The 27,061-nt window shown below is 46.0% G+C and overlaps 1 protein-coding gene across 1 annotated transcript; it reads right to left on the reverse strand.

Moving 5' to 3' along the window:
- Positions 1 to 1,946: 1,946 nt before the first annotated feature.
- LOC106579719 (translocating chain-associated membrane protein 1) lies at positions 1,947 to 26,707 on the reverse strand. The gene is made up of 11 exons (XM_014159869.3): positions 26,385 to 26,707; positions 24,624 to 24,687; positions 16,239 to 16,363; positions 15,883 to 15,999; positions 10,915 to 10,973; positions 10,301 to 10,385; positions 10,013 to 10,083; positions 8,566 to 8,670; positions 6,810 to 6,953; positions 6,293 to 6,447; positions 1,947 to 4,049 (listed from the first exon to the last, which is right to left on the reverse strand). Exons 1-11 carry the CDS (start codon positions 26,505 to 26,507, stop codon positions 3,979 to 3,981), a joined length of 1,119 nt encoding a protein of 372 aa, XP_014015344.3. The 5' UTR covers positions 26,508 to 26,707; the 3' UTR covers positions 1,947 to 3,978.
- Between the last annotated feature and the right edge of the window lie 354 nt (positions 26,708 to 27,061).

A 27,061-nucleotide genomic window follows, 5' to 3' on the forward strand; every position in this document is an offset into this window, starting at 1 on the left:
AATTAAATAGACATTTTCATAACTGACAATTCTACAATGATCTTTAAAAAAATAAATAAAAAATGACCTTTTAAACCACTGACGGATAATTCTATATTGTCAGTTCACTGTAAAATTGCATATCAATATTTTAACGCAGGTTGTGTGAAGCATAGCACCACCATGTGGTGCTACATAGAATTATTTTAACTCATGAACTTTATACTTCTACATTTTACATTTACATTTTAATCATTTAGCTGACAATCTTATACAGGGCCTGTCATGCCAAATCATGTTTTGGAAGTTCTAGCAACAGCCCTAGCAACGGAAGCTAGAACTCATCAAATCCAAATTGTGACATGGGGGGGAGAGGGGGGACTTTTTGGCATGACAGACCCGGTTTAACAAAAGCATCTCAAGGCTAAATTCATCGTTAGTACCTTCGTAGCCGCATCGTTAAATCTCAGAGCTGTTTCCCAAAAACATCCGTACTAAAGTTGCACTTGAAAAGGCCTGTTATTTAACCCTATCAGTCCCAAAACCCAGCTTTTCATTATCTTTCATTTATTTGCATATCCAGCCCTTAAATTTAACATCACAATGAATTGTTTTACAATGTTATTTTCTGGACAACCAGGGCTACAAGTAGAACACAAAGCAATTTGATATAGTTGCATTCATTTGTTCTTTTGTACAAATCTTTAAAAAAGTAGGTCTGCCCTAGAAAAAAAAAAACAGATAAAAATGAATCTATATGGATGCTTTGAGTAAATAAATTGTTTGCTCACTCGGAAATTACTATCCATGACCAGTGACAACTGTGAAGAGTTTGGAATTTGTGACAGCAATTATGTGAGCTTATAACAGTATTATAGACATTATGTCCCATAGGGCTGCGGACAATTGGCCCAGCGTCGGCTAAGTTTAACCAGTGTAGGCCTTCATTGTAAATAAGAATTTGTTCTTAACCGACTTGCCTAGTTAAATAAAAAGTTAAATAAAGGATGCATAAAAAAAAAATATATATATATATATGAATCACAGACAGTGTCACCAGCAAACAACCATCACACCTCCTCCTCCATGCTTCATGGTGGGAACCACACATGCTGAGATCATCCGTTCACCTACTCTGTGTCTCACAGACTCGGCGGTTGGAACCAAAAAGCTCTAATTTGGACTCATCAGACTAAACGACAGTCACTGGTCTAATGTCCATTGCTCGTGTTTCTTGGACCAAGCAAGTCTCTTCTTCTTATTGGTGTCCTTTAGTAGTGGTTTGTTTGCAGCAATTCGACCACGAAGGCCTGATTCACGCAGTCTCCTCTGAAGAGTTGATGTTGAGATGTGTTTGTTACTTGAACTCTGTGAAGCGTTTATTTGGGCATCAATTTCTGAGGCTGGTAACTCTAATGAACTTATCCTTTGCAGCAGAGGTAACTCTGGGTCTTCTATTCCTGTGGCAGTCCTCATGAGAGCCAGTTTCATCATAGAGCTTGATGGTTTTTGTGATGGCACTTGAAGAAACTTTCAAAGTTCTTGAAATGTTCCATATTGACTGTCCTTCATGTCTTAAAGTAATTAAAGCTTAAAGCTGTTCTTGCCATAATATGGACATGGTCTTTTACCAAATAGGGCTATCTTCTGTATAGTGCAACTTACAGGAGCAATTAGGGTTAAGTGCCTTGCTCTTAAGGGCACCGATTTTTTTCACCTAGTCGACCCCGGGTATCGAACCAGCAACCTCTCGCCCTACCTCTAACTGAAGTGTATTCATTGGGATCGTTGAGGTAGTAAAATTCATAAGTATTTTTTTTTTTACATGATTACATTTTGGCAGACAGTTATCCATCTTATTCAGCCAGTTCATTCAACTAATAGGTAAGACAACCATATCACAGTCAAACATTAACTTCACTATATTTCTACAAACACCATCTTAGTTTAATAACAATTTTGACACATTTCTTTGTGTAAATTAATTTTTTAATGGCAACAAGTGGGCATGTTAAATGAAAGTAAAGCGTCACGGTGGGTTTTATGCCACGTGGAGAACTCGCATTTGGCACGTTCAGTTAAAATAAAAAGGGTAATAAAACAGAACATTTCCTTATCCATAATGTCTTCAACAACAAATTATATTCTCATGGACATGTCCAAAGGAGACATAAATACAATGTCTACATCTCCAATGGCACCCTATTGTCTTTATAGTGCACTACTTTAGACCAGAGTCCTAGTCAAAAGTAGTGCACTATATAGGAAATAGGGTGCCATTTAGCTCACAAGCCTTCATGTAGATCTGAAAAGAAAGAGATATAGGGAACATATCGTTTTCAGTGCCTTGGTAGGCACTCTAAGTTAACTCCATGCTTATATCCCAAATGGCACTATATTAGTGCACTACTTATGCCCACAGCCCATTGTGTCTCTGTGCACCATATAGGGAATAGGGTGCCATTTGGGATGCACATCAATAATTGCTTCCTCCCTTCATAGAGAGTGACCACTGATCCTGCCATTGACTGGATTGGGGTAAACGGCCCTATCCAACCACGTTAGATCAGCGATAGCTTCAGGAAAGACCACAGGAAGGATGCATTAAAACAGAAGTAAAGCAGGACGTTTGTTTTTTTACAGCACCAACACAAAAGGCTTGAAAAGCAAATAAAAAAAAAAAAAACTCAAAATTCTCTAGAATGGCTTCTTATCCTTGTTTCCTGTCCTGCGTTCTCACTGCCAGTGTCCCGAGAGAATGTCTGGGACTCAAATGGGACCCTACACTACATTGGACCAAGACAGCTCTGGTCAAAAGTAGAGCACTATATTGGGAATTAGATGGTATTTGGGGACACACAAACTGGTAGGTTAAAGCACTATGGTGGAAACCAATGAATCCTATCCAGTCTAGTAACCCTTGTGTTGATGAAGGAAAGGAAACAAGGGGGAATGAAGCCATTTCAACTCCTGGAAAATAAAAAAAAACTATTTAACTAAACCTCTGATACAGACTGAGGGAAAGTAGGCAGGTGCATGGAGTTTCTCTGCTAATGATTCCAAACAGATGGGAATGAATTCAAGAAGTCCTTTTGTTAAAGAAACAGAATGGCATACAGTATACAGTCTGATAAATAAAAATGTTTAAAATAAAAATAAAAATGGCATATGAAATGTTTGACTTTAGAAACAGATTACTGAAAACACTGATATTTTTTTTTTCTCCATCATTCCTGAAATTTTAAAACTGTACAAAACAATCTGTATCAATAGGCACTTAAATAAGTTATATATATCTTTTTTTTAATTATTATTTTCTTTTTCTGTAGTAATGGCACATGAAGATATGGGGAAATGTTTTTTATTATTTTTTTAATCGAGATCACTTGAGATTGGCAAGGAGCAGAGAAAGCTAAGATGCATTGTGGAGTTTGTAGTCCTACTGGGAGGAGCTGTAGTCCTTCAGATCAGATCTAGGTTGAAGTTTCACCACCATACTGCTTATACCAATTCAATACATTTTGATCTCCAGAAGTGCTTAGGGGGGGGGGGGGGGTTCCCCAACTGGAGGCCCACTCCTCAAGTTGACCAAAACATTTTTATTTTTTAAATTGTTGGACATAAGACTAGAAACACCAGCCAATCAGCTCCAAGTCATTTTAAATTTTAGAAAAATGTTCCAAAGTGATTGTATACAAAAGTAAGCAAGGTTTGAAATTATTCTGTTTTGGTCAAATATTCAATCAGTTTGGGCTTCTTGCGGTCAATTTGAAGTCTACAAATGATTTGTAATTATACTCCGGCCCACTGACCATCTACTGTAGATAAAAACTTGGCCTGCGGCTGAATCTCGTTGATGATCCCTGGAATAGGGTCCAGGAGTGGATTTGGGATTGGGCTGTTGACAACAGCTAGAGCAGTGGCATTAGAAGGCTGGGTGCAGCCTTGGGTTGGAGGGTGACAGAGAAAAGGGAGTCTTTTTGGGGGTGGGGAAGGACTTTATGAGGACTTCTCTTTCTTTGCTCTTGGCGAATCAGCTCCGTTGGAACTTACTCCGTTCACGCCATTGGCTGCAAACGACAGAGAATGAAGTGAAGGTACATGGAGCAAGAGAGAAAAACAAATCAAAATTAACATTAATGACATTTTTCTAACTTGAATCTGAAAAACTGCAATAACTTCATTAAAACAATATAAAAGCCTTATCAAAAGAACTTTCCCAGACGGATTCTTTCACATTGTCAATGAGTATTTTCTGGCATTCTAGTATAGTGTTGCTTCCTGGGTTATATATATATATATATATATAGTGTTGCTTCCTGGGTTATATATATATAGTGTTGCTTCCTGGGTTATATATATATATAGTGTTGCTTCCTGGGTTATACACTGCTCAAAAAAATAAAGGGAACACTTAAACAGCACATCCTAGATCTGAATGAAAGAAATAATCTTATTAAATACTTTCTTCTTTACATAGTTGAATGTGCTGACAACAAAATCACACAAAAATAATCAATGGAAATCCAATTTATCAACCCATGGAGGTCTGGATTTGGAGTCACACTCAAAATTAAAGTGGAAAACCACACTACAGGCTGATCCAACTTTGATGTAATGTCCTTAAAACAAGTCAAAATGAGGCTCAGTAGTGTGTGTGGCCTCCACGTGCCTGTATGACCTCCCTACAACGCCTGGGCATGCTCCTGATGAGGTGGCAGATGGTCTCCTGAGGGATCTCCTCCCAGACCTGGACTAAAGCATCCGCCAACTCCTGGACAGTCTGTGGTGCAACGTGGCGTTGGTGGATGGAGCGAGACATGATGTCCCAGATGTGCTCAATTGGATTCAGGTCTGGGGAACGGGCGGCCAGTCCATAGCATCAATGCCTTCCTCTTGCAGGAACTGCTGACACACTCCAGCCACATGAGGTCTAGCATTGTCTTGCATTAGGAGGAACCCAGGGCCAACCGCACCATCATATGGTCTCAGAAGGGGTCTGAGGATCTCATCTCGGTACCTAATGGCAGTCAGGCTACCTCTGGCGAGCACATGGAGGGCTGTGCGGCCCCCCAAAGAAATGCCACCCCACACCATGACTGACCGCCAAACCGGTCATGCTGGAGGATGTTGCAGGCAGCAGAACGTTCTCCACGGCGTCTCCAGACTCTGTCACGTCTGTCACGTGCTCAGTGTGAACCTGCTTTCATCTGCGAAGAGCACAGGGCGCCAGTGGCGAATTTGCCAATCTTGGTGTTCTCTGGCAAATGCCAAACGTCCTGCACGGTGTTAGGCTGTAAGCACAACCCCCACCTGTGGACGTCGGGCCCTCATACCACCCTCATGGAGTCTGTTTCTGACCGTTTGAGCAGACACATGCGCATTTGTGGCCTGCTGGAGGTCATTTTGCAGGGCTCTGGCAGTGCTCCTCCTTGCTCAAAGGCGGAGGTAGCGGTCCTGCTGCTGGGTTGTTGCCCTCCTACGGCCTCCTCCACATCTCCTGATGTACTGGCCTGTCTCCTGGTAGCGCCTCCATGCTCTGGACACTACGCTGACAGACACAGCAAACCTTCTTGCCACAGCTCGCATTGATGTGCCATCCTGGATGAGCTGCACTACCTGAGCCACTTGTGTGGGTTGTAGACAACGTCTCATGCTACCACTAGAGTGAAAGCACCGCCAGCATTCAAAAGTGACCAAAACATCAGCCAGGAAGCATAGGAACTGAGAAGTGGTCTGTTGTCACCACCTGCTGAACCACTCCTTTATTGGGGGGTGTCTTGCTTATTGCCTATAATTTCCACCTGTTGTCTATTCCATTTGCACAACAGCATGTGAAATGTATTGTCAATCAGTGTTGCTTCCTAAGTGGACAGTTTGATTTCACAGAAGTGTGATTGACTTGGAGTTACATTGTGTTGTTTAAGTGTTCCCTTTATTTTTTTGAGCAGTGTATATATATAGTGTTGCTTCCTGGGTTATATATATAGTATTGCTTCCTGGGTTATATATATATAGTGTTGCTTCCTGGGTTATATATATATATAGTGTTGCTTCCTGGGTTATATATATATATATAGTGTTGCTTCCTGGGTTATATATATATATATAGTGTTGCTTCCTGGGTTATATATATATATAGTGTTGCTTCCTGGGTTATATATAGTGTTGCTTCCTGGGTTATATATAGTGTTGCTTCCTGGGTTATATATAGTGTTGCTTCCTGGGTTATATATAGTGTTGCTTCCTGGGTTATATATAGTGTTGCTTCCTGGGTTTCTGCAACTATCCTCTGGTATGTAGTTCTGCTCACCTTTGTCTTTCTTGGACTTGGTCTTGGGAGCTTGGGGCTTCTTGGGTTTGACGGGCTGGGCCTGGGCCTGCTCTCTCCACCTCCTCAGCTGAAAGTTGATGAATTTCCACATCATGAAGGCCTGAGTCACACAGATGGTCGCCAGCACAGTGATCCTGTAGGGAAGGATATAAAAATGTGTTAGCCACACTTAAAGTATGACGTGGTTGATTCTTGAAGGTAGATTCATTTAAGTGGTTTCACAGAAATTCACAAACTAAACAGCTTGGCTGACTTCCACCACAACCAAGGCTAAATGTCTCTGGTGTTTTGGTCCAGCAGCAGAGTGAAATGAACCGTGCACGTGAAATGCACCGTGCACGTGAAATGCACAGTGCACGTCAAGACACTGTGTGAGGTTACAGTCTTGCATCGCGCCTATATGCGGTTCATTCTGCTGCCCCGTGGCCACATCATATCGCTCAGTCTCAGTCCAGTCAAGTCATCCCCCCCCCACCACACACTCTCTCTCTCTTACCGAACGAAGAGTACGTTGAAGTTTCCGTTAGCCAGGTCCAGTACCTGTTGATCAGCGTTGGCCAGGCCGAAACCCACAGTCAGGACAGACAGGGACAGGGTGAGCAGCCGTCCAAGAACAAACAGTACTGCCCAGACAGTAAACCTAGGAGAGAGAGGGACAGGGTGAGCAGCCATCCAGGAACAAACAGTACTGCCCAGACAGTAAACCTAGGAGAGAGAGGGACAGGGTGAGCAGCCATCCAGGAACAAACAGTACTGCCCAGACAGTAAACCTAGGAGAGAGAGGGACAGGGTGAGCAGCCATCCAGGAACAAACAGTACTGCCCAGACAGTAAACCTAGGAGAGAGAGACAGGGTGAGCAGCCATCCAGGAACAAACAGCACTGCCCAGACAGTAAACCTAGGAGAGAGAGGGACAGGGTGAGCAGCCATCCAGGAACAAACAGTACTGCCCAGACAGTAAACCTAGGAGAGAGAGGGACAGGGTGAGCAGCCATCCAGGAACAAACAGTACTGCCCAGACAGTAAACCTAGGAGAGAGAGACAGGGTGAGCAGCCATCCAGGAACAAACAGCACTGCCCAGACAGTAAACCTAGGAGAGAGAGGGACAGGGTGAGCAGCCATCCAGGAACAAACAGCACTGCCCAGACAGTAAACCTAGGAGAGAGACAGGGACAGGGTGAGCAGCCGTCCAGGAACAAACAGCACTGCCCAGACAGTAAACCTAGGAGAGAGAGGGACAGGGTGAGCAGCCATCCAGGAACAAACAGTACTGCCCAGACAGTAAACCTAGGAGAGAGAGGGACAGGGTGAGCAGCCATCCAGGAACAAACAGCACTGCCCAGACAGTAAACCTAGGAGAGAGAGGGACAGGGTGAGCAGCCATCCAGGAACAAACAGTACTGCCCAGACAGTAAACCTAGGAGAGAGAGACAGGGTGAGCAGCCATCCAGGAACAAACAGTACTGCCCAGACAGTAAACCTAGGAGAGAGAGGGACAGGGTGAGCAGCCATCCAGGAACAAACAGTACTGCCCAGACAGTAAACCTAGGAGAGAGGGACAGGGTGAGCAGCCATCCAGGAACAAACAGTACTGCCCAGACAGTAAACCTAGGAGAGAGACAGGGTGAGCAGCCATCCAGGAACAAACAGTACTGCCCAGACAGTAAACCTAGGAGAGAGACAGGGACAGGGTGAGCAGCCATCCAGGAACAAACAGTACTGCCCAGACAGTAAACCTAGGAGAGAGGGACAGGGTGAGCAGCCGTCCAGGAACAAACAGTACTGCCCAGACAGTAAACCTAGGAGAGAGAGGGACAGGGTGAGCAGCCATCCAGGAACAAACAGCACTGCCCAGACAGTAAACCTAGGAGAGAGAGGGACAGGGTGAGCAGCCGTCCAGGAACAAACAGCACTGCCCAGACAGTAAACCTAGGAGAGAGAGGGACAGGGTGAGCAGCCATCCAGGAACAAACAGCACTGCCCAGACATCTAGTACCTCCCTTTGTTCTCCATCTTCTTTTTCCAATTGATATCAACACCATCATTACTCAAGACCTTAAGAGAGTCGCTAGCTAGACCAACTTCCTTATCTAAAACTGCTAAGATGGCATCTTGTAGGGCTTAGAAGTATGCTGTGTGTCCTCAACTTCAACTCACTCAGTGTGTGTGACCTCAACTGACCCAGTCTGTCTCTTCTGTGTCTGTGTGTGTGTGTCTGTGTGTGTGTCTGTGTGTGTGTGTGTGTGCTCACCCAGTCTGTCTCTTCTCGTTGCTGAAGTAGACCAGGCGGGACACGTGGAAGAGAAGCTCTACAAAGTAGTGCAACACCAGCAGGACCAGAGCCAGACGATTCAGACTAGAAGACACAAAATGGACGCCGTTAGATGCTTCGTAGAGAGGTAGCTATCACCATTATCTATTTTTGTAAGATTAAAAAAAGGCCTCAGAAAGCACCAAAAAGTAGATAAAGTATTGGGACATACTGACGCTACTAAGTTCAGCTAAGGTTGAGCGTGGGAGCTGTCCTACTCAATACTGACGCTACTAAGTTCAGCTAAGGTTGAGCGTGGGAGCTGTCCTACTCAATACTGACGCTACTAAGTTCAGCTAAGGTTGAGCGTGGGAGCAGGCCTACTCAATACTGACGCTACTAAGTTCAGCTAAGGTTGAGCGTGGGAGCTGTCCTACTCAATACTGACGCTACTAAGTTCAGCTAAGGTTGAGCGTGGGAGCAGGCCTACTCAATACTGAAGCTACTAAGTTCAGCTAAGGTTGAGCGTGGGAGCTGTCCTACTCAATACTGACGCTACTAAGTTCAGCTAAGGTTGAGCGTGGGAGCTGTCCTACTCAATACTGACGCTACTAAGTTCAGCTAAGGTTGAGCGTGGGAGCAGGCCTACTCAATACTGAAGCTACTAAGTTCAGCTAAGGTTGAGCGTGGGAGCTGTCCTACTCAATACTGACGCTACTAAGTTCAGCTAAGGTTGAGCGTGGGAGCAGGCCTACTCAATACTGAAGCTACTAAGTTCAGCTAAGGTTGAGCGTGGGAGCTGTCCTACTCAATACTGACGCTACTAAGTTCAGCTAAGGTTGAGCGTGGGAGCAGGCCTACTCAATACTGAAGCTACTAAGTTCAGCTAAGGTTGAGCGTGGGAGCTGTCCTACTCAATACTGACGCTACTAAGTTCAGCTAAGGTTGAGCGTGGGAGCAGGCCTACTCAATACTGAAGCTACTAAGTTCAGCTAAGGTTGAGCGTGGGAGCTGTCCTACTCAATACTGACGCTACTAAGTTCAGCTAAGGTTGAGCGTGGGAGCAGGCCTACTCAATACTGAAGCTACTAAGTTCAGCTAAGGTTGAGCGTGGGAGCAGGCCTACTCAATACTGAAGCTACTAAGTTCAGCTAAGGTTGAGCGTGGGAGCAGGCCTACTCAATACTGAAGCTACTAAGTTCAGCTAAGGTTGAGCGTGGGAGCAGGCCTACTCAATACTGAAGCTACTAAGTTCAGCTAAGGTTGAGCGTGGGAGCAGGCCTACTCAATACTGAAGCTACTAAGTTCAGCTAAGGTTGAGCGTGGGAGCAGGCCTACTCAATACTAAAGAACAACACGTCGACGTGACCCTGCAGTCGACGGCGATGTGAACCTACAGAGACGGCGATGTGAACCTACAGTCACATCGACGTGAACCAGGTCTTACTTGAGGATGTAGGCTCCTGCGATGTGGACCAAGTACAGAGCAATATACACCAACTGTCTGGGAATATCCTCCTACACACACACACACACACACACACACACACAGTAAAATATTCACTCTGTTAGTGAGCGTAATGACCTCAAGCAAAATGTTTCAAATTCGTTTAAAAAAAAAAAAAACACACAATGTTACCATATGGAAATCAAACAGGAAATGGTTTGTAGCCTGTCTGAGTTCAGTAACTTCAACCCCCCCCCCCCCCCCCTCAAACACTGCATACGTACTCACTTTCTTGGTCTTCTGGAAGTAAAGCTCGGGGAGAGCGTGAAGCCAGTAGCCCATCTGACAGATGAAAAAGAACTTCATCTGGAACCTACAAACAGGACAAATAAACACCAAGTCTATCAATTCTACCGTACATTTGTATTTTTGGTCATTTTCAACTAAGGTAGGTATATCACAGTAAGCTACTTTTTTTGAGGAGAAAGTTTTACTATCATTTGCAATCAAATATCTCAGAATAATTAAGCACGAATCATATTGGTTTAGACACAAAATGGGACATAGGATGAGTAACGCTGACTAAAAGACTCATTCCATACAGGAGTCAGTACCAACCTGTATGTTTAAACAAAAACACACCTACTTCCCTTAACGTCTATGCAAAAATAGCAGCATTTGACACGAGTTTACATACGGAACTGAGAACCAAGAATGCTGAATGGTGGTCGGTCATTACAAAGGAAACAGCTAGGGGTGATATGGAAAAACACATGGAAACGTTTACTTGTGTTTAGTTGTACACATGGCTCTTAAAAAAAGGGCAAGTAGTCACTCTAATGAGCCTTTTGCACAATGTACTTGTTTGTATTGCGTTTACATGGTCCGGCTCCAGTACTTACGGCATCAAGGTATGGGGGTAGCCTTCCCACAGATTCACTGGGTTGGACAAGAAGTTCTCCTGGACGAGAATATTAGAAATAAATAAATAAATGATCGTAAGGATGACAAGATGATACGCCTGTAATATTTTATTATGAATTCACTAAACTCTGTCTCACGCCCCACCACTAGCTGTAAAAATCAGCCAGTGTTAGCCTATTTAGCTCTAACCAGCCACAATAGGTTTTAAAACTCAAAACGCAGAGAGGCCGCCACCAAGTCCAGCAGCGATGATGCTGCCGAGCTCCAGCTAGCTCCTCGTTAAAAGCCCACCCCCCCTTCCAGAAGTGTCACCAGGATTGGATGATTTTTAATATTGAGGGAAAAATGAACGGAGCAAAGTACAGAGAGATCCTTGATGAAAACCTGCTCCCGAGCGCTCAGGACCTCAGACTGGGGCTAAGGTTCACCTTCCAACAGGACAACAACCCTAAGCACACAGCCAAGACAACGCAGGAGTGGCTTCGGGACAAGTCTCTGAATGTCCGGTAGTGGCCCAGCCAGATCCCAGCCAGAGCCCAGACTTGAACCCGATCTAACATCTCTGGAGAGACCTGAAAATAGCTGTGCAGCGACGCTCCCCATCCAACCTGACAGAGCTTGAGAGGATCTGCAGAGAAGAATGGGAGAAACAAATACAGATGTGCCAAGTTTGTAGTGTCATACCCAAGAAGACTCAAGGCTGTAATCGCTTCCAAGGGTGCTTCAACAAAGTACTGAGTAAAGAGTCTGAATACTTATGTACATGTGATATTTCAGTTTTATATTTTTAATACATTTTCTAACATTTCTAAAAACCTGTTTTTTCTTTGTCATGATGGGGTATTGTGATGTCATTATGGGGTATTGTGATGTCATTATGGGGTATTGTGATGTCATTATGGGGTATTGTGATGTCATTATGGGGTATTGTGATGTCATTATGGGGTATTGTGTGTAGATTGATGAGGGGGGAAAAAAATATTTAATCCATTTTAGAATAAGGCTGTAATGTATCAAAATGTGGAAAAAGTCAAGGGGTCTGAATACTTTCTGAATGCACTGTATAAGGGTCAGTTCAGTACCATATTAACAATGTACAGGGATACTGGAGTGATGGAGGTAGATATGTATAGGGGACAGGGATACTGGAGTGATGGAGGTAGATATGTATAGGGGACAGGGATACTGGAGTGATGGAGGTAGATATGTATAGGGGACAGGGATACTGGAGTGATGGAGGTAGATATGTATAGGGGACAGGGATGCTGGAGTGATGGAGGTAGATATGTATAGGGGGAAGGGGACAGGGATACTGGAGTGATGGAGGTAGATATGTATAGGGGGAAGGGGACAGGGATACTGGAGTGATGGAGGTAGATATGTATAGGGGGAAGGGGACAGGGATACTGGAGTGATGGAGGTAGATATGTATAGGGGGAAGGAGACAGGGATACTGGAGTGATGGAGGTAGATATGTATAGGGGGAAGGGGACAGGGATACTGGAGTGATGGAGGTAGATATGTATAGGGGGAAGGAGACAGGGATACTGGAGTGATGGAGGTAGATATGTATAGGGGGAAGGGGACAGGGATACTGGAGTGATGGAGGTAGATATGTATAGGGGGAAGGGGACAGCGATACTGGAGTGATGGAGGTAGATATGTATAGGGGGAAGGGGACAGGGATACTGGAGTGATGGAGGTAGATATGTATAGGGGGAAGGGGACAGGGATACTGGAGTGATGGAGGTAGATATGTATAGGGGGAAGGGGACAGGGATACTGGAGTGATGGAGGTAGATATGTATAGGGGAAGGGGACAGGGATACTGGAGTGATGGAGGTAGATATGTATAGGGGGAAGGGGACTATAGAGTCAGTATAAATGTGTGTGCATGTTACCCGAGTGTGTAAAGTCCTGTGAGTGTGCATAGATACACGGCCAACTCAGATAGTCCATGTAGCCATTTAGTTAGCCGTTTGCCAGTCTTCTGGTTTGGGGACAGAAGCCGTTTTGCCAGTCTTCTGGTTTGGGGACAGAAGCCGTTTTGCCAGTCGCCTGGTTTGGGGACAGAAGCCGTTTGCCAGTCTCCTGGTTTGGGGACAGAAGCCGTTTGCCAGTCTCCTGGTTTGGGGACAGAAGCTGTTCAGGAGCCTGTTGGTGTCAGACTTGATGCATCGGTACCGCGTGGAAGCACAGAGAACAGTCTATGGCTTGGATGGTTGGAGTCTAACGATTTTCCGGGCCTTCCTTTCACACCGCCTGATATAGAGGTCCTGGATGGCTGGGATCTTGGTCCCAGTGATGTACTGGGCTATCCGCACCACCCTCTGTAGCGCCACGCGATGGAGGGCGGTGCTATTGCCATACCAAGCAGTGATGCAGCCAGTCATGATGCTCTAAAATAGTACAGCTGTAGAACTTTGAGGATCCAGTGATGTGGACACCAAGGAAGTTGAAGCGCCCGACCCGCTCCACTGCAGCCTATCAATGTGGACAGGGGGCGTGCTCGGCCCTCCATTTCCTCTAGTGCACGATCAGCTTCCTGGTCTAAATGATGTTGAGGGACAGGTTGTCGTCTTGGCACCACACTGACAGGTCTCTGACGACCTACCCCATAGGTCGTCTCATCGTCGCCGGTGATCAGGCCTACCACTATTGTGTCGTCAGCCAACTTGATGGTGTTGGAGGCGTGCCTGGCCACAGAGTGGGTGAACAGGGAGTACAGGGGGAGACTAAAGCACACAGCCCTTTGGGGCCCCCGTGTTGAGGTCAGGTGATGTTGCCTACCTTTACCACTTGGGGCGGCAGGTAGCCTAGTGGTTAGAGCTAAAGGTTTATGGATTAAATCCCCGAGCTGACAAGGTAAAAATCTGTTGTTCTGCCCCTGAACAAGGCAGTTAAACCCACTGTTCCTAGGCCGTCATTGAAAATAAGAATTTGTTCTTAACTGACTTGCCTAGTTTAAAAAAATATATATATCATTTTTATTATCTGACGGTGAGGAAGTCCAGGATCCAGTTGCAGAGGGAGGTGTTTAGTCCCAGGGTCCTAAACTATGGTGTTGAACGGTGAGCAGCATTCTCACATAGGTATTCCTCTTATCTAGATGGGTGAGGGCAGTGTAGAGTCCAGTTAAGATTGCATCATCTGGCCTCCCGGGCATCGCTGTGCCACCAGAGATTCTGGGTTCGAGTCCAGGCTCTGTCGCAGCCGGCCGTGACCGGGAGGCTCATGGGGCGGCACACAAGTGGCCCAGCATCGTCCGGGTTAGGGGAGGGTTTGGCCCGGCAGGGATATCCTTGTCTCATCGCGCACTAGCGACTCCTGTGGCGTGGCGGGCTCAGTGCACGCTGACCAGGTCGCCAGGTGTACGGTGTTTTCCTCCGACACATTGGTGCGGCTGGCTTCCGGGTAAGGGGAGATTGTGTCAAGAAGCAGTGCAGCTTGGTTGGGTTGTGTTTCGGAGGAGGCATGACTCTCCCGAGTCCGTATGGGAGTTACAGCGATGAGACAAGACTAACCAATAGAATACCACGAAATTAGGGAGAAAAAAAAAAGGGGGCGGGGGGGGTTTATAAAAAAAATAAAAAAAGATTGCATCATCTATGAATCTGTTGGGGCAGTATGCAAATTAGAGTGAGTCTAGGGTGTCTAGGCTGACCGAGTTAATGTGTTGCCATAACCAGCCTCTCAAAGCACTTCCTGATTACAGATGTGAGTGCTACAGGGTGGTAGTTATTGTGACACTAAGCCTTAGTGTTCTTGGGAAGAAGAATGATGGTTATTTTAAAAGGTGTGGGGATTACAGACTGGGACAAGGAGAGGTTGAAAATTACAGTGAATCATGCCTGCCAGCTGCGTACGCTCTGAGAACGCGCCCTGGAATACCGTCTGGCCCCGCGGCCTTGACCCGATTAAAGACCTTGATTTTTATTTAAGTTGGCCTCAGAGAGAAAGACCACCCAGTCCTCTTACTCGGTGGCGGCCCTCACATCCGGCATGTCGTTATTCAGTATTTTAGTTTTGCATGAATAACGAGGTTACTACATTCAGTGTGTACAGTGTGTACAGCTGCATTCACATTGGGTAATTCACCTACTAAAAAACAGCCCATTACCAAAACGGCATTGCTTTAGTGTGTAGGGTGCTGTCCATTGTGTTGATACAGTGCAGATGGGCTACAGATTTGGAGCCAACCTGTCCCTTCAGAAAGTACTCAATGGTCTGAGTGTCGGTATTTGAACTTTATGTTTGTGGTAAAGTGTGATATAAGCAGAATTCCAGTGCAAGACCCCCCCCGCTCACTGATTTCAACAGACCCCCCCCCCCCCCGCTCACTGATTTCAACAGACCCCCCCCAGTCACTGATTTCAACAGACCCCCCCCAGTCACTGATTTCAACAGACCCCCCCCAGTCACTGATTTCAACAGACCCCCCCAGTCACTTTATCCTGGCGCCATTAAATATATGCTGCTGAGACAAGTTCATTTTAAACATTTCATGTAGACAGCGGTGCCCCAATATGAAGCCAATACCCCCCCAAGCTTTCAGTGCACCGCCACTTTCAGACAAAGTCAGGCGCCCAATGCACACACACACACAGATTCAAAACACACACACACACACACACACACACACACACACACACACACACACACACACACAGATTCAAAACACAGACACACACACACACACACACAGATTCAAAACACAGACACACACACACACAGATTAAAAACACAGACAGTTACACCCAGTAAACAAATAGTCCAGTATTAAAACCATTTAAAAATCACCTATTAACATCACACACACACACACACCAGTAAACGAATAGTTTAAACCATGTACTAACACACACACACACACACGTAAACAAACAGTTTAAACCATGTCCTGATATAACGATGCTTGTGCCCCACACACACACACATCTACCTACCGACATGAGGATGCTGGTTCCCCATCCGAAGGAGAACAGGTAGACGGCAGAGAGCTGGCCCGACTCGTTGAACTTGCTGTGCTTGGTCTTAGAGAAGTGCATCTTCCTGTTGATCTTCTGTATAAAAAAAGAGACGCATGACAAATGAGTCAATCGATGGTCAAACTGATCAGTGATTATCAATGTCGGATGATCAATTATACCGTCAGAACATCAAACAGATCGGTGGTTGTCTTGAATGTAATTTTTAAAATATATTGTTTTTAAATGTTATTTTTATCAACGTGCAAATAAGACTATAATAACCAATGAAACGTACAGAAAAACACAGGAAGTGTGTGAGTGTCAGTACTTACGTCCAGTACATATTCCTGAATGATGGCGTGGATAATGATGGCCACCAGCGTGTAGAAGAAGACTGTAGCCACATCCTTCAGGCCGTGGTGGAAGTGGTTCACCACGCTCTCCTCTGGCAGGCCCTCTGATAGGGAGACATAAAGCATTCATAATCCCTTCACGAGCCTGTTCATAAAGCCTTTATGTTACGGCACCAATGTTTCTAGTAGGGACACATGAAGCCTTTCATAACCCTTCATAGTTGTCTTATACTGTATATACATTTATAAGAAGTTGTTCAAAACAGTCTCTTCTGGACCTTCTGATGGAAGAGATACGTACAGATTAGAGGTCGACCGATTAAAAAAAAAATCGGTATGGACGATTAATTTGGCCCGATTACAAGTTCTCATAACAATCGGTAATCTGCCTTTTTGGACACCGATTATGGCCGATTACATTGCACTCCACGAGGAGACTGCGCGGCAGGCTGACTACCTGTTACGTGAGTGCAGCAAAAGGAGCCAAGGTAAGTTGCTAGCTAGCATTAAACTTATCTTATAAAAAACAATCAATCTTTACACAATCACTAGTTAACTACACATGGTTGATGATATTACTAGTTTATCTAACGTGTCCTGCGTTGCATATAATCAATGCGGTGCCTGTTAATTCATCATCGAATCACAACCTACTTCAACTTCGCCAAACGGGTGATGATTTAACAAAAGCGCATTCGCGAAAAAAGCTAATTCATGCACAAATGTACCTAACCATAAACATCAATGCCTTTTTTTTGTTTAAAATCAATCTGTATATTTTTATAAACCTGCAAATTTAGTTAAAATAAATGAATGTTAGCAGGTAATATTAACTAGGGAAATTGATGTCACTTCTCTTGCGTTCTGTGCACGCAGAGTCAGGCAATATGCAACAGTTTGGGCCGCCTGGCTCGTTGTGAACTGTGTTTCTTCCTAACAAAGACCGTCATTAATTTGCCAGAATTGTACATAATTATGACATAACATTGAAGGTTGTGCAATGAAACAGCAATATTTAGACTTAGGCATGCCACCCGTTAGATAAAATACAGAACGGTTCCGTATTTCACTGAAAGAATAAACGTTTTGTTTTCGAAATGATGGTTTCTGGATTTGACCATATTAATGACCTAAGGCTCGTATTTCTGTGTGTTAATTATATTATAATTAAGTCTATGATTTGATATTTGATAGAGCAGTCTGACTGAGCGGTGGTAGGCAGCAGCATGCTCGTAAGCATTCATTCAAACAGCACTTTACTTCCCTAAAACAGGGAAATGTTATTAGGATTAAATGTCAGGAATTGTGAAAAACTGAGTTTAAATGTATTTGTCTAAGGTGTATGTAAACTTCCAACTTCCACTGTATATGAAATACAAAATGGTATAGAGAGAAATAGTCGACGCTCATAATTCCTATAATAACTACAACCTAAAACTTCTTACCTGGGAATATTGAAGACTCATGTTAAAAGGAACCACCAGCTTTCATATGTTCTCATGTTCTGAGCAAGGAACTTAAACGTTAGCTTTTTTACATGGCACATATTGCACTTTTACTTTCTTCTCCAACACTTTGTTTTTGCATTATTTAAACCAAATTGAACATGTTTCATTATTTGAGACTAAATAGATTTTATATATGTATTATATTAGGTTAAAATAAAATAAATGGGTTCATTGTTCATTCAGTACCGTTGTAATTATCACTATTACAAATATATATAACAAATTAAACATTAAATTAAAAGAAAATCGTCCGATTAATTGGTATCGGCTTTTTTGGTCCTCCAATAATCGGTATCGGCGTTGAAAAATCATAATCGGTCGACCTCTAATACAGATGCATCATTGCAATTATACTAAGGTCTCACTTTTTAAACATATTTGCTTTGCGAAGCCTTTAAAAAGGAAAATGGTTTACTCAAGCAACTTCACTACCAAAGTCCTGCCTGACCTGCTACTGTAGTAATTTAGCTTCAACAAACAGCAGCCTGTTAATGAATGACTGGGAGGGGGGGTTGAGTCCCAAATGGCACTCTATTTCCTATATAGTGCACTACTTTAGACCAGGGTCCATAGGGCTCTAATCAAAAGTAGTGCACTATAAAAGGGAATAGGGTGGTATTTTGGACGGAACCTGACTCTGATAAGAGTATCAGCTCTTCAAATAAAATCCGACATCATAAAGCACATTCCATCACTCCACAAGCCCTCTTGTCATTCATGGCTTTAAAACAAAGGAGTGTGTAAAATAACATTCATTCACCTTGAGATGAGACAAGAATTGTGTCACAAATGGTACCCTATATAGTGCACTACCCAATAGGCCCTGGTCAAAAGTAGAGCAATATTTAGGAAATAGGTGGCAATTTGGGACTCAAACAAGACGTCTGATACCGCGGCCTGTTACGCTCCAGCCCCAATCCTTCCAGGACGGCCTAACAGGACTAACAGGACGGCCTAACAGGACGGCCTAACAGGACAGCCTAACAGGACTAACAGGACGGCCTAACAGGACTAACAGGACAGCCTTCCAGACAGGACTAACAGGACTAACAGGACGGCCTAACAGGACGGCCTAACAGGACTAACAGGACGGCCTAACAGGACTAACAGGACAGCCTAACAGGACTAACAGGACGGCCTAACAGGACGGCCTAACAGGACTAACAGGACGGCCTAACAGGACGGCCTAACAGGACGGCCTAACAGGACTAACAGGACGGCCTAACAGGACTAACAGGACGGCCTAACAGGACTAACAGGACTAACAGGACGGCCTAACAGGACGGCCTAACAGGACTAACAGGACGGCCTAACAGGACTAACAGGACTAACAGGATTAACAGGACGGCCTAACAGGACTAACAGGACTAACAGGACGGCCTAACAGGACTAACAGGACGGACTAACAGGACGGCCTAACAGGACTAACAGGACTAACAGGACGGCCTAACAGGACGGCCTAACAGGACTAACAGGACGGCCTAACAGGACTAACAGGCCTAACAGGACGGCCTAACAGGACTAACAGGACGACTAACAGGACGGCCTAACAGGACTAACAGGACTAACAGGACTAACAGGACGGCCTAACAGGACTAACAGGACGGCCTAACAGGACTAACAGGACGGCCTAACGGGACTAACAGGACTAACAGGACGGCCTAACAGGACTAACAGGTTAACAGGACTAACAGGACGGCCTAACAGGACTAACAGGACTAACAGGCCTAACAGGACGGCCTAACAGGACTAACAGGACGGCCTAACAGGACTAACAGGACGGCCTAACAGGACTAACAGGACGGCCTAACAGGACTAACAGGACGGCCTAACGGGACTAACAGGACTAACAGGACGGCCTAACAGGACTAACAGGATTAACAGGACTAACAGGACGGCCTAACAGGACTAACAGGACGGCCTAACAGGACGGCCTAACAGGACTAACAGGACGGACTAACAGGACTAACAGGACGGCCTAACAGGACTAACAGGACTAACAGGACGGCCTAACAGGACGGCCTAACAGGACTAACAGGACGGCCTAACAGGACTAACAGGACGGCCTAACAGGACTAACAGGACGGCCTAACAGGACTAACAGGATTAACAGGACTAACAGGACGGCCTAACAGGACTAACAGGACGGCCTAACAGGACTAACAGGACGGACTAACAGGACTAACAGGACGGCCTAACAGGACTAACAGGACGGACTAACAGGACTAACAGGACGGCCTAACAGGACTAACAGGACGGCCTAACAGGACTAACAGGATTAACAGGACTAACAGGACGGCCTAACAGGACGGCCTAACAGGACTAACAGGACAGCCTAACAGGACTAACAGGATTAACAGGACTAACAGGACGGCCTAACAGGACTAACAGGACGGACTAACAGGACTAACAGGATTAACAGGACTAACAGGACGGCCTAACAGGACTAACAGGACGGACTAACAGGACTAACAGGACGGCCTAACAGGACGGCCTAACAGGACTAACAGGACAGCCTAACAGGACGGCCTAACAGGACTAACAGGACGGCCTAACAGGACTAACAGGACTAACAGGACAGCCTAACAGGACGGCCTAACAGGACTAACAGGACGGCCTAACAGGACTAACAGGACTAACAGGACGGCCTAACAGGACTAACAGGACTAACAGGACAGCCTAACAGGACGGCCTAACAGGACTAACAGGACGGCCTAACAGGACGGCCTAACAGGACGGACTAACAGGACGGCCTAACAGGACTAACAGGACAGCCTAACAGGACGGCCTAACAGGACGGCCTAACAGGACAGCCTAACAGGACTAACAGGACGGCCTAACAGGACGGCCTAACAGGACTAACAGGACAGCCTAACAGGACGGCCTAACAGGACAGCCTAACAGGACTAACAGGACGGCCTAACAGGACGGCCTAACAGGACTAACAGGACAGCCTAACAGGACTAACAGGACGGCCTAACAGGACTAACAGGACTAACAGGACGGCCTAACAGGACTAACAGGACTAACAGGACGGCCTAACAGGACGGCCTAACAGGACTAACAGGACAGCCTAACAGGACTAACAGGACGGCCTAACAGGACTAACAGGACTAACAGGACGGACTAACAGGACTAACAGGACGGCCTAACAGGACGGCCTAACAGGACTAACAGGACAGCCTAACAGGACGGCCTAACAGGACTAACAGGACGGACTAACAGGACTAACAGGACGGCCTAACAGGACAGCCTAACAGGACTAACAGGACAGCCTAACAGGACTAACAGGACGGCCTAACAGGACTAACAGGACGGCCTAACAGGACGGCCTAACAGGACTAACAGGACAGCCTAACAGGACGGCCTAACAGGACAGCCTAACAGGACGGCCTAACAGGACGGCCTAACAGGACTAACAGGACTAACAGGACGGCCTAACAGGACTAACAGGACGGCCTAACAGGACTAACAGGACGGCCTAACAGGACTAACAGGACGGCCTAACAGGACTAACAGGACGGCCTAACAGGACAGACTAACAGGACGGCCTAACAGGACAGCCTAACAGGACTAACAGGACGGCCTAACAGGACTAACAGGACAGCCTAACAGGACGGCCTAACAGGACAGCCTAACAGGACTAACAGGACGGCCTAACAGGACGGCCTAACAGGACTAACAGGACAGACTAACAGGACGGCCTAACAGGACAGCCTAACAGGACTAACAGGACGGCCTAACAGGACGGCCTAACAGGACTAACAGGACGGCCTAACAGGACTAACAGGACAGCCTAACAGGACAGCCTAACAGGACGGCCTAACAGGACTAACAGGACGGCCTAACAGGACGGCCTAACAGGACTAACAGGACAGCCTAACAGGACGGCCTAACAGGACAGCCTAACAGGACTAACAGGACAGCCTAACAGGACTAACAGGACGGCCTAACAGGACTAACAGGACGGCCTAACAGGACGGCCTAACAGGACTAACAGGACGGCCTAACAGGACTAACAGGACTAACAGGACGGCCTAACAGGACTAACAGGATGGCCTAACAGGATGGCCTAACAGGACTAACAGGACGGCCTAACAGGACGGACTAACAGGACGGCCTAACAGGACTAACAGGACAGCCTAACAGGACTAACAGGACGGCCTAACAGGACAGCCTAACAGGACTAACAGGACGGCCTAACAGGACGGCCTAACAGGACTAACAGGACAGCCTAACAGGACTAACAGGATTAACAGGACTAACAGGACGGCCTAACAGGACTAACAGGACGGCCTAACAGGACTAACAGGATTAACAGGACTAACAGGACGGCCTAACAGGACTAACAGGACGGCCTAACAGGACTAACAGGACGGCCTAACAGGACTAACAGGACGGCCTAACAGGACTAACAGGACTAACAGGACGGACTAACAGGACGGCCTAACAGGACTAACAGGACAGCCTAACAGGACGGCCTAACAGGACGGCCTAACAGGACTAACAGGACGGCCTAACAGGACGGCCTAACAGGACTAACAGGACAGCCTAACAGGACGGCCTAACAGGACAGCCTAACAGGACTAACAGGACAGCCTAACAGGACTAACAGGACGGCCTAACAGGACTAACAGGACGGCCTAACAGGACGGCCTAACAGGACTAACAGGACGGCCTAACAGGACTAACAGGACGGCCTAACAGGACTAACAGGACGGCCTAACAGGACGGCCTAACAGGACTAACAGGACGGCCTAACAGGACTAACAGGACGGCCTAACAGGACTAACAGGACGGCCTAACAGGACAGACTAACAGGACGGCCTAACAGGACAGCCTAACAGGACTAACAGGACGGCCTAACAGGACTAACAGGACGGACTAACAGGACGGCCTAACAGGACAGCCTAACAGGACTAACAGGACGGCCTAACAGGACAGCCTAACAGGACTAACAGGACAGCCTAACAGGACTAACAGGACGGCCTAACAGGACAGCCTAACAGGACTAACAGGACAGCCTAACAGGACTAACAGGACGGCCTAACAGGACTAACAGGACGGCCTAACAGGACAGCCTAACAGGACTAACAGGACGGCCTAACAGGACTAACAGGACGGCCTAACAGGACGGCCTAACAGGACTAACAGGACGGCCTAACAGGACTAACAGGACGGCCTAACAGGACTAACAGGACGGCCTAACAGGACGGCCTAACAGGACTAACAGGACGGCCTAACAGGACTAACAGGACGGCCTAACAGGACTAACAGGACGGCCTAACAGGACTAACAGGACGGACTAACAGGACTAACAGGACGGACTAACAGGACGGCCTAACAGGACAGCCTAACAGGACTAACAGGACGGCCTAACAGGACAGCCTAACAGGACTAACAGGACAGACTAACAGGACGGCCTAACAGGACAGCCTAACAGGACTAACAGGACGGCCTAACAGGACTAACAGGACGGACTAACAGGACGGCCTAACAGGACAGCCTAACAGGACTAACAGGACGGCCTAACAGGACAGCCTAACAGGACTAACAGGACAGCCTAACAGGACTAACAGGACGGCCTAACAGGACAGCCTAACAGGACTAACAGGACGGCCTAACAGGACAGCCTAACAGGACTAACAGGACGGCCTAACAGGACTAACAGGACAGACTAACAGGACGGCCTAACAGGACAGCCTAACAGGACTAACAGGACGGCCTAACAGGACTAACAGGACGGCCTAACAGGACTAACAGGACGGCCTAACAGGACGGCCTAACAGGACTAACAGGACAGCCTAACAGGACTAACAGGACAGCCTAACAGGACTAACAGGACGGCCTAACAGGACAGCCTAACAGGACTAACAGGACGGCCTAACAGGACTAACAGGACAGCCTAACAGGACTAACAGGACGGCCTAACAGGACGGCCTAACAGGACTAACAGGACAGCCTAACAGGACTAACAGGACGGCCTTCCAGGACTAACAGGACAGCCTAACAGGACAGCCTAACAGGACAGCCTAACAGGACAGCCTAACAGGACAGCCTAACAGGACAGCCTAACAGGACAGCCTAACAGGACAGCCTAACAGGACTAACAGGACGGCCTTCCAGGACTAACAGGACAGCCTAACAGGACTAACAGGACAGCCTAACAGGACTAACAGGACAGCCTAACAGGACTAACAGGACAGCCTAACAGGACGGCCTAACAGGACGGCCTAACAGGACTAACAGGACAGCCTAACAGGACTAACAGGACAGCCTAACAGGACTAACAGGACAGCCTAACAGGACTAACAGGACAGCCTAACAGGACGGCCTAACAGGACAGCCTAACAGGACGGCCTAACAGGACAGCCTAACAGGACAGCCTAACAGGACAGAACTTTATATAAAATCAGGAAGACTAAATGTAGCCCGACAGGGGAAAAAAAACGAAAGCTCTGAAAGGTGTTCTGGAACTGGTAGGCCATGTGAGCACTTCTATTCTCTAACACACAGGAGAGAGCTAATTCAACAACTAGTCTGTAGATTCTAGTCATTGTTTCTATACTGGATAACAGGCAAACTAGTCTCTCTCTCTCACACACACACACACACACACACACACACACACTAAAGAACAGGTGGACAAGAATGGAAGATGTCACGAGGCAATCGTTGACTTGCCATTCATTCAAAATAAAAATGTCACCGGGAAAAAAAAAAAGTCCGGAAAGCAAAAGAGAAAGATACAACCTCCATACCAGATCCTTGTCTTTTAGAGCGTCACTGTTTGACCCAGTGAAGAAGAAGAAAAGGACGCAATTTCAGATGGGGCCAGTAAAAAGATTCAACTGACCGTTTGCAGAGATTGTAACGTTGTATTGGACAGTGATGAACAGCACTGCAACCTGCGAGGTGATCTGCATCACAGAGGGGACAAGGGAGAGGATTGATTAATATAGGACAGGGTTCAGTCCCCAATAGCACCCCATTCCCTATATAGTGCACTACTTAGCCTGGCTCTGGTCAAAGCACTATATATAGTGAACAGGGTGCCATTTGGGACACATCCATGGCGCTTGTATCTGAGTCATTGACTAAAAGCAAAACACAGCATGATTTTATCATTAGCCTTCTGGCCTCTCTGTGGGTAGCTTACTGTGGTGTTAAATAAATCAGGTATCATTGTAGATTTACTGACTAGACCACACAGTATCAGACTGAAACATGTTGAGCTTGCAAACCATTCAATCCAATACTACAGATAAAAGATTGAATGGAAAACCAAGGGATTTGGATTTTATTAAGATGTATATTATTATGGCAAGAATGATTCATAACTATACATTTCGCTGAACTCAGTTTTGTAATACAGTAGGTTCTTCACATCGTCAATGTGACTACAGCACATCAAGGTACAAGAACTCCAACTCCCATAATGCGTCTCCTCAGCTCAACGCTGGCGCTGAATTTTATGCTGCATTCACGTCCATATCGAAACTAGGAAACTCGGGAAATGTACAACTTGCTAAACGGATGAACGCAGCACATGTATAACGACAACCAGTTAGCAAGTAAAACTTTCCTAGTTTCAACTAGCACATTAACGCAGCATTAGTAAAGGATGATTCATGTAGCCTAGTAAGCTAAACATGAAACAAAAACAAAACAATCTGTGTCAGCCAACAATAAAATATAAAAATATGTTTTTAAAACCTAAGCTCTTCAATTTGTAAACGGAATAGGCGATTCTTAGGACTTTGTGAATCTAACTTTCGTTTATGTAACGAGCGGGGCGACCTAAAAACGATGACAAGCGCCCAGTGATTGCCACGTAGTCTACACTTTATTTGCGAATAGAAAGTATCCATGCTGGACAGTCTTGCACAATATTGTAGCCAGCGAAAATGCAATATTGTGGTAGTTAAAAAAAAAAAATGTAACAATCTATGTAACGCTCGTTTCAGTTAGGCTACTTTGTTGTCCCAAATATTACAATTGTGTGTGTGTTATACGACGTAGACCAAGTTTTACTAATGTACAAGTGGCCAGACAGGAACAATAGGCAGCCTGGCGGACATAACACTTTTACATCTAACTAGGTTACTACACATCTAGCAGACATTTCTGATATTACCATTTATTCAAATATTACAATAACAACAACCTAAAAAATAAATTAAAAAAGGCAGAGAAACTTTGGATTTGTCACTAAGAGCAGAAAGAATAGATCAGCCATGATATATTTTCTAAGAGACTGACGTGACGGGAACGAAATCATCTCCTCTGCCTAGTTGACACATTATATTTATGTTCAGTATGGCCTGTTTGGACAGCTAGGTGTTAGTGCCTCCCAGACCCCTTCCTAGACCCCTTCCTAGACCCCTTCCTAGACCCAGACCCCTTCCCAGACCCCTTCCCAGACCCCTTCCTAGACCCAGACCCCTTCCTAGACCCCTTCCTAGACCCCTTCCCAGACCCAGACCCCTTCCCAGACCGCTTCCCAGACCGCTTCCCAGACCCCTTCCCAGACCGCTTCCCAGACCCCTGCCCAAACCGCTTCCCAGACCCCTGCCCAGACCCCTTCCCAGACATACAACCTGTGGACTAGCCTTACCTCAAACATCAACCCGAGGAGGAACACCATAGCAACACAGGAAACAATATCTGCATGGTTCTGGATGATAAACTCGTGGCTCAACACCGGCGGGTTCTTGTTGCTTTTTTTACGGATCCCCATTTTTTTTTTTTACGTCTTTCAAAAGTCAACTTTTATTGACCCGGCGCGACTCAGAATGCAGAGTGAATCGGGTACGACCACGTATTCGGTATTGTTATCTGTCCGTCGCCGTCAGCGCTAAAGAAAGGCACCAGTCTTCTTCTGCCTCCTGCTTTTCTCTCTCTCTCTCTTACACACACACACACACACACACACACACACACACACACACACACACACACACACACACACACACACACACACACACACACACACACGTGCCAACAAGCGAATATCGCGTCACTCTTATTTTCTGTGGGAGGATCTAGTCGACGCGCGTTGCTGCTAAAGCGTTTTTTAAAAAAAAATTTTTTTTACACCCACTAGAAGGTTCGTGAGCGGTTTACCGCCCCCTATATGTCCGGAGTATGCAGACGGTCGGTTTTATGTATTCCATCTACATGCTGACCACACCGCTCACGTTATGTTGCCCGAGCGTTGCAAAAATAAATGTACACATATATGTTATTCAATCATTGCATCCAAACTGCTGACGAGCGTCAAACGAGCGTCTG

This window comes from Salmo salar, chromosome 19 (genome assembly GCF_965601325.2).
Source record: "Salmo salar chromosome 19, fSalSal1, whole genome shotgun sequence".
NCBI classification, from domain to species: Eukaryota; Metazoa; Chordata; class Actinopteri; order Salmoniformes; family Salmonidae; genus Salmo; species Salmo salar.

What these genes read in the sequence shown, in the direction of transcription:
- LOC106579719 (XM_014159869.3), bottom strand. Translation starts at nt 26,507, where the DNA reads ATGGGGATCCGTAAAAAAAGCAACAAGAACCCGCCGGTGTTGAGCCAC. An exon ending in CGTTACAATCTCTGCAAACG is followed by an intron (nt 16,364 to 24,623) that starts GTCAGTTGAATC and finishes TCTCCCTATCAG; the next exon opens with AGGGCCTGCCAGAGGAGAGC. An exon ending in AACGAGAAGAGACAGACTGG is followed by an intron (nt 6,954 to 8,565) that starts GTGAGCACACAC and finishes TCTCTCTCCTAG; the next exon opens with GTTTACTGTCTGGGCAGTAC.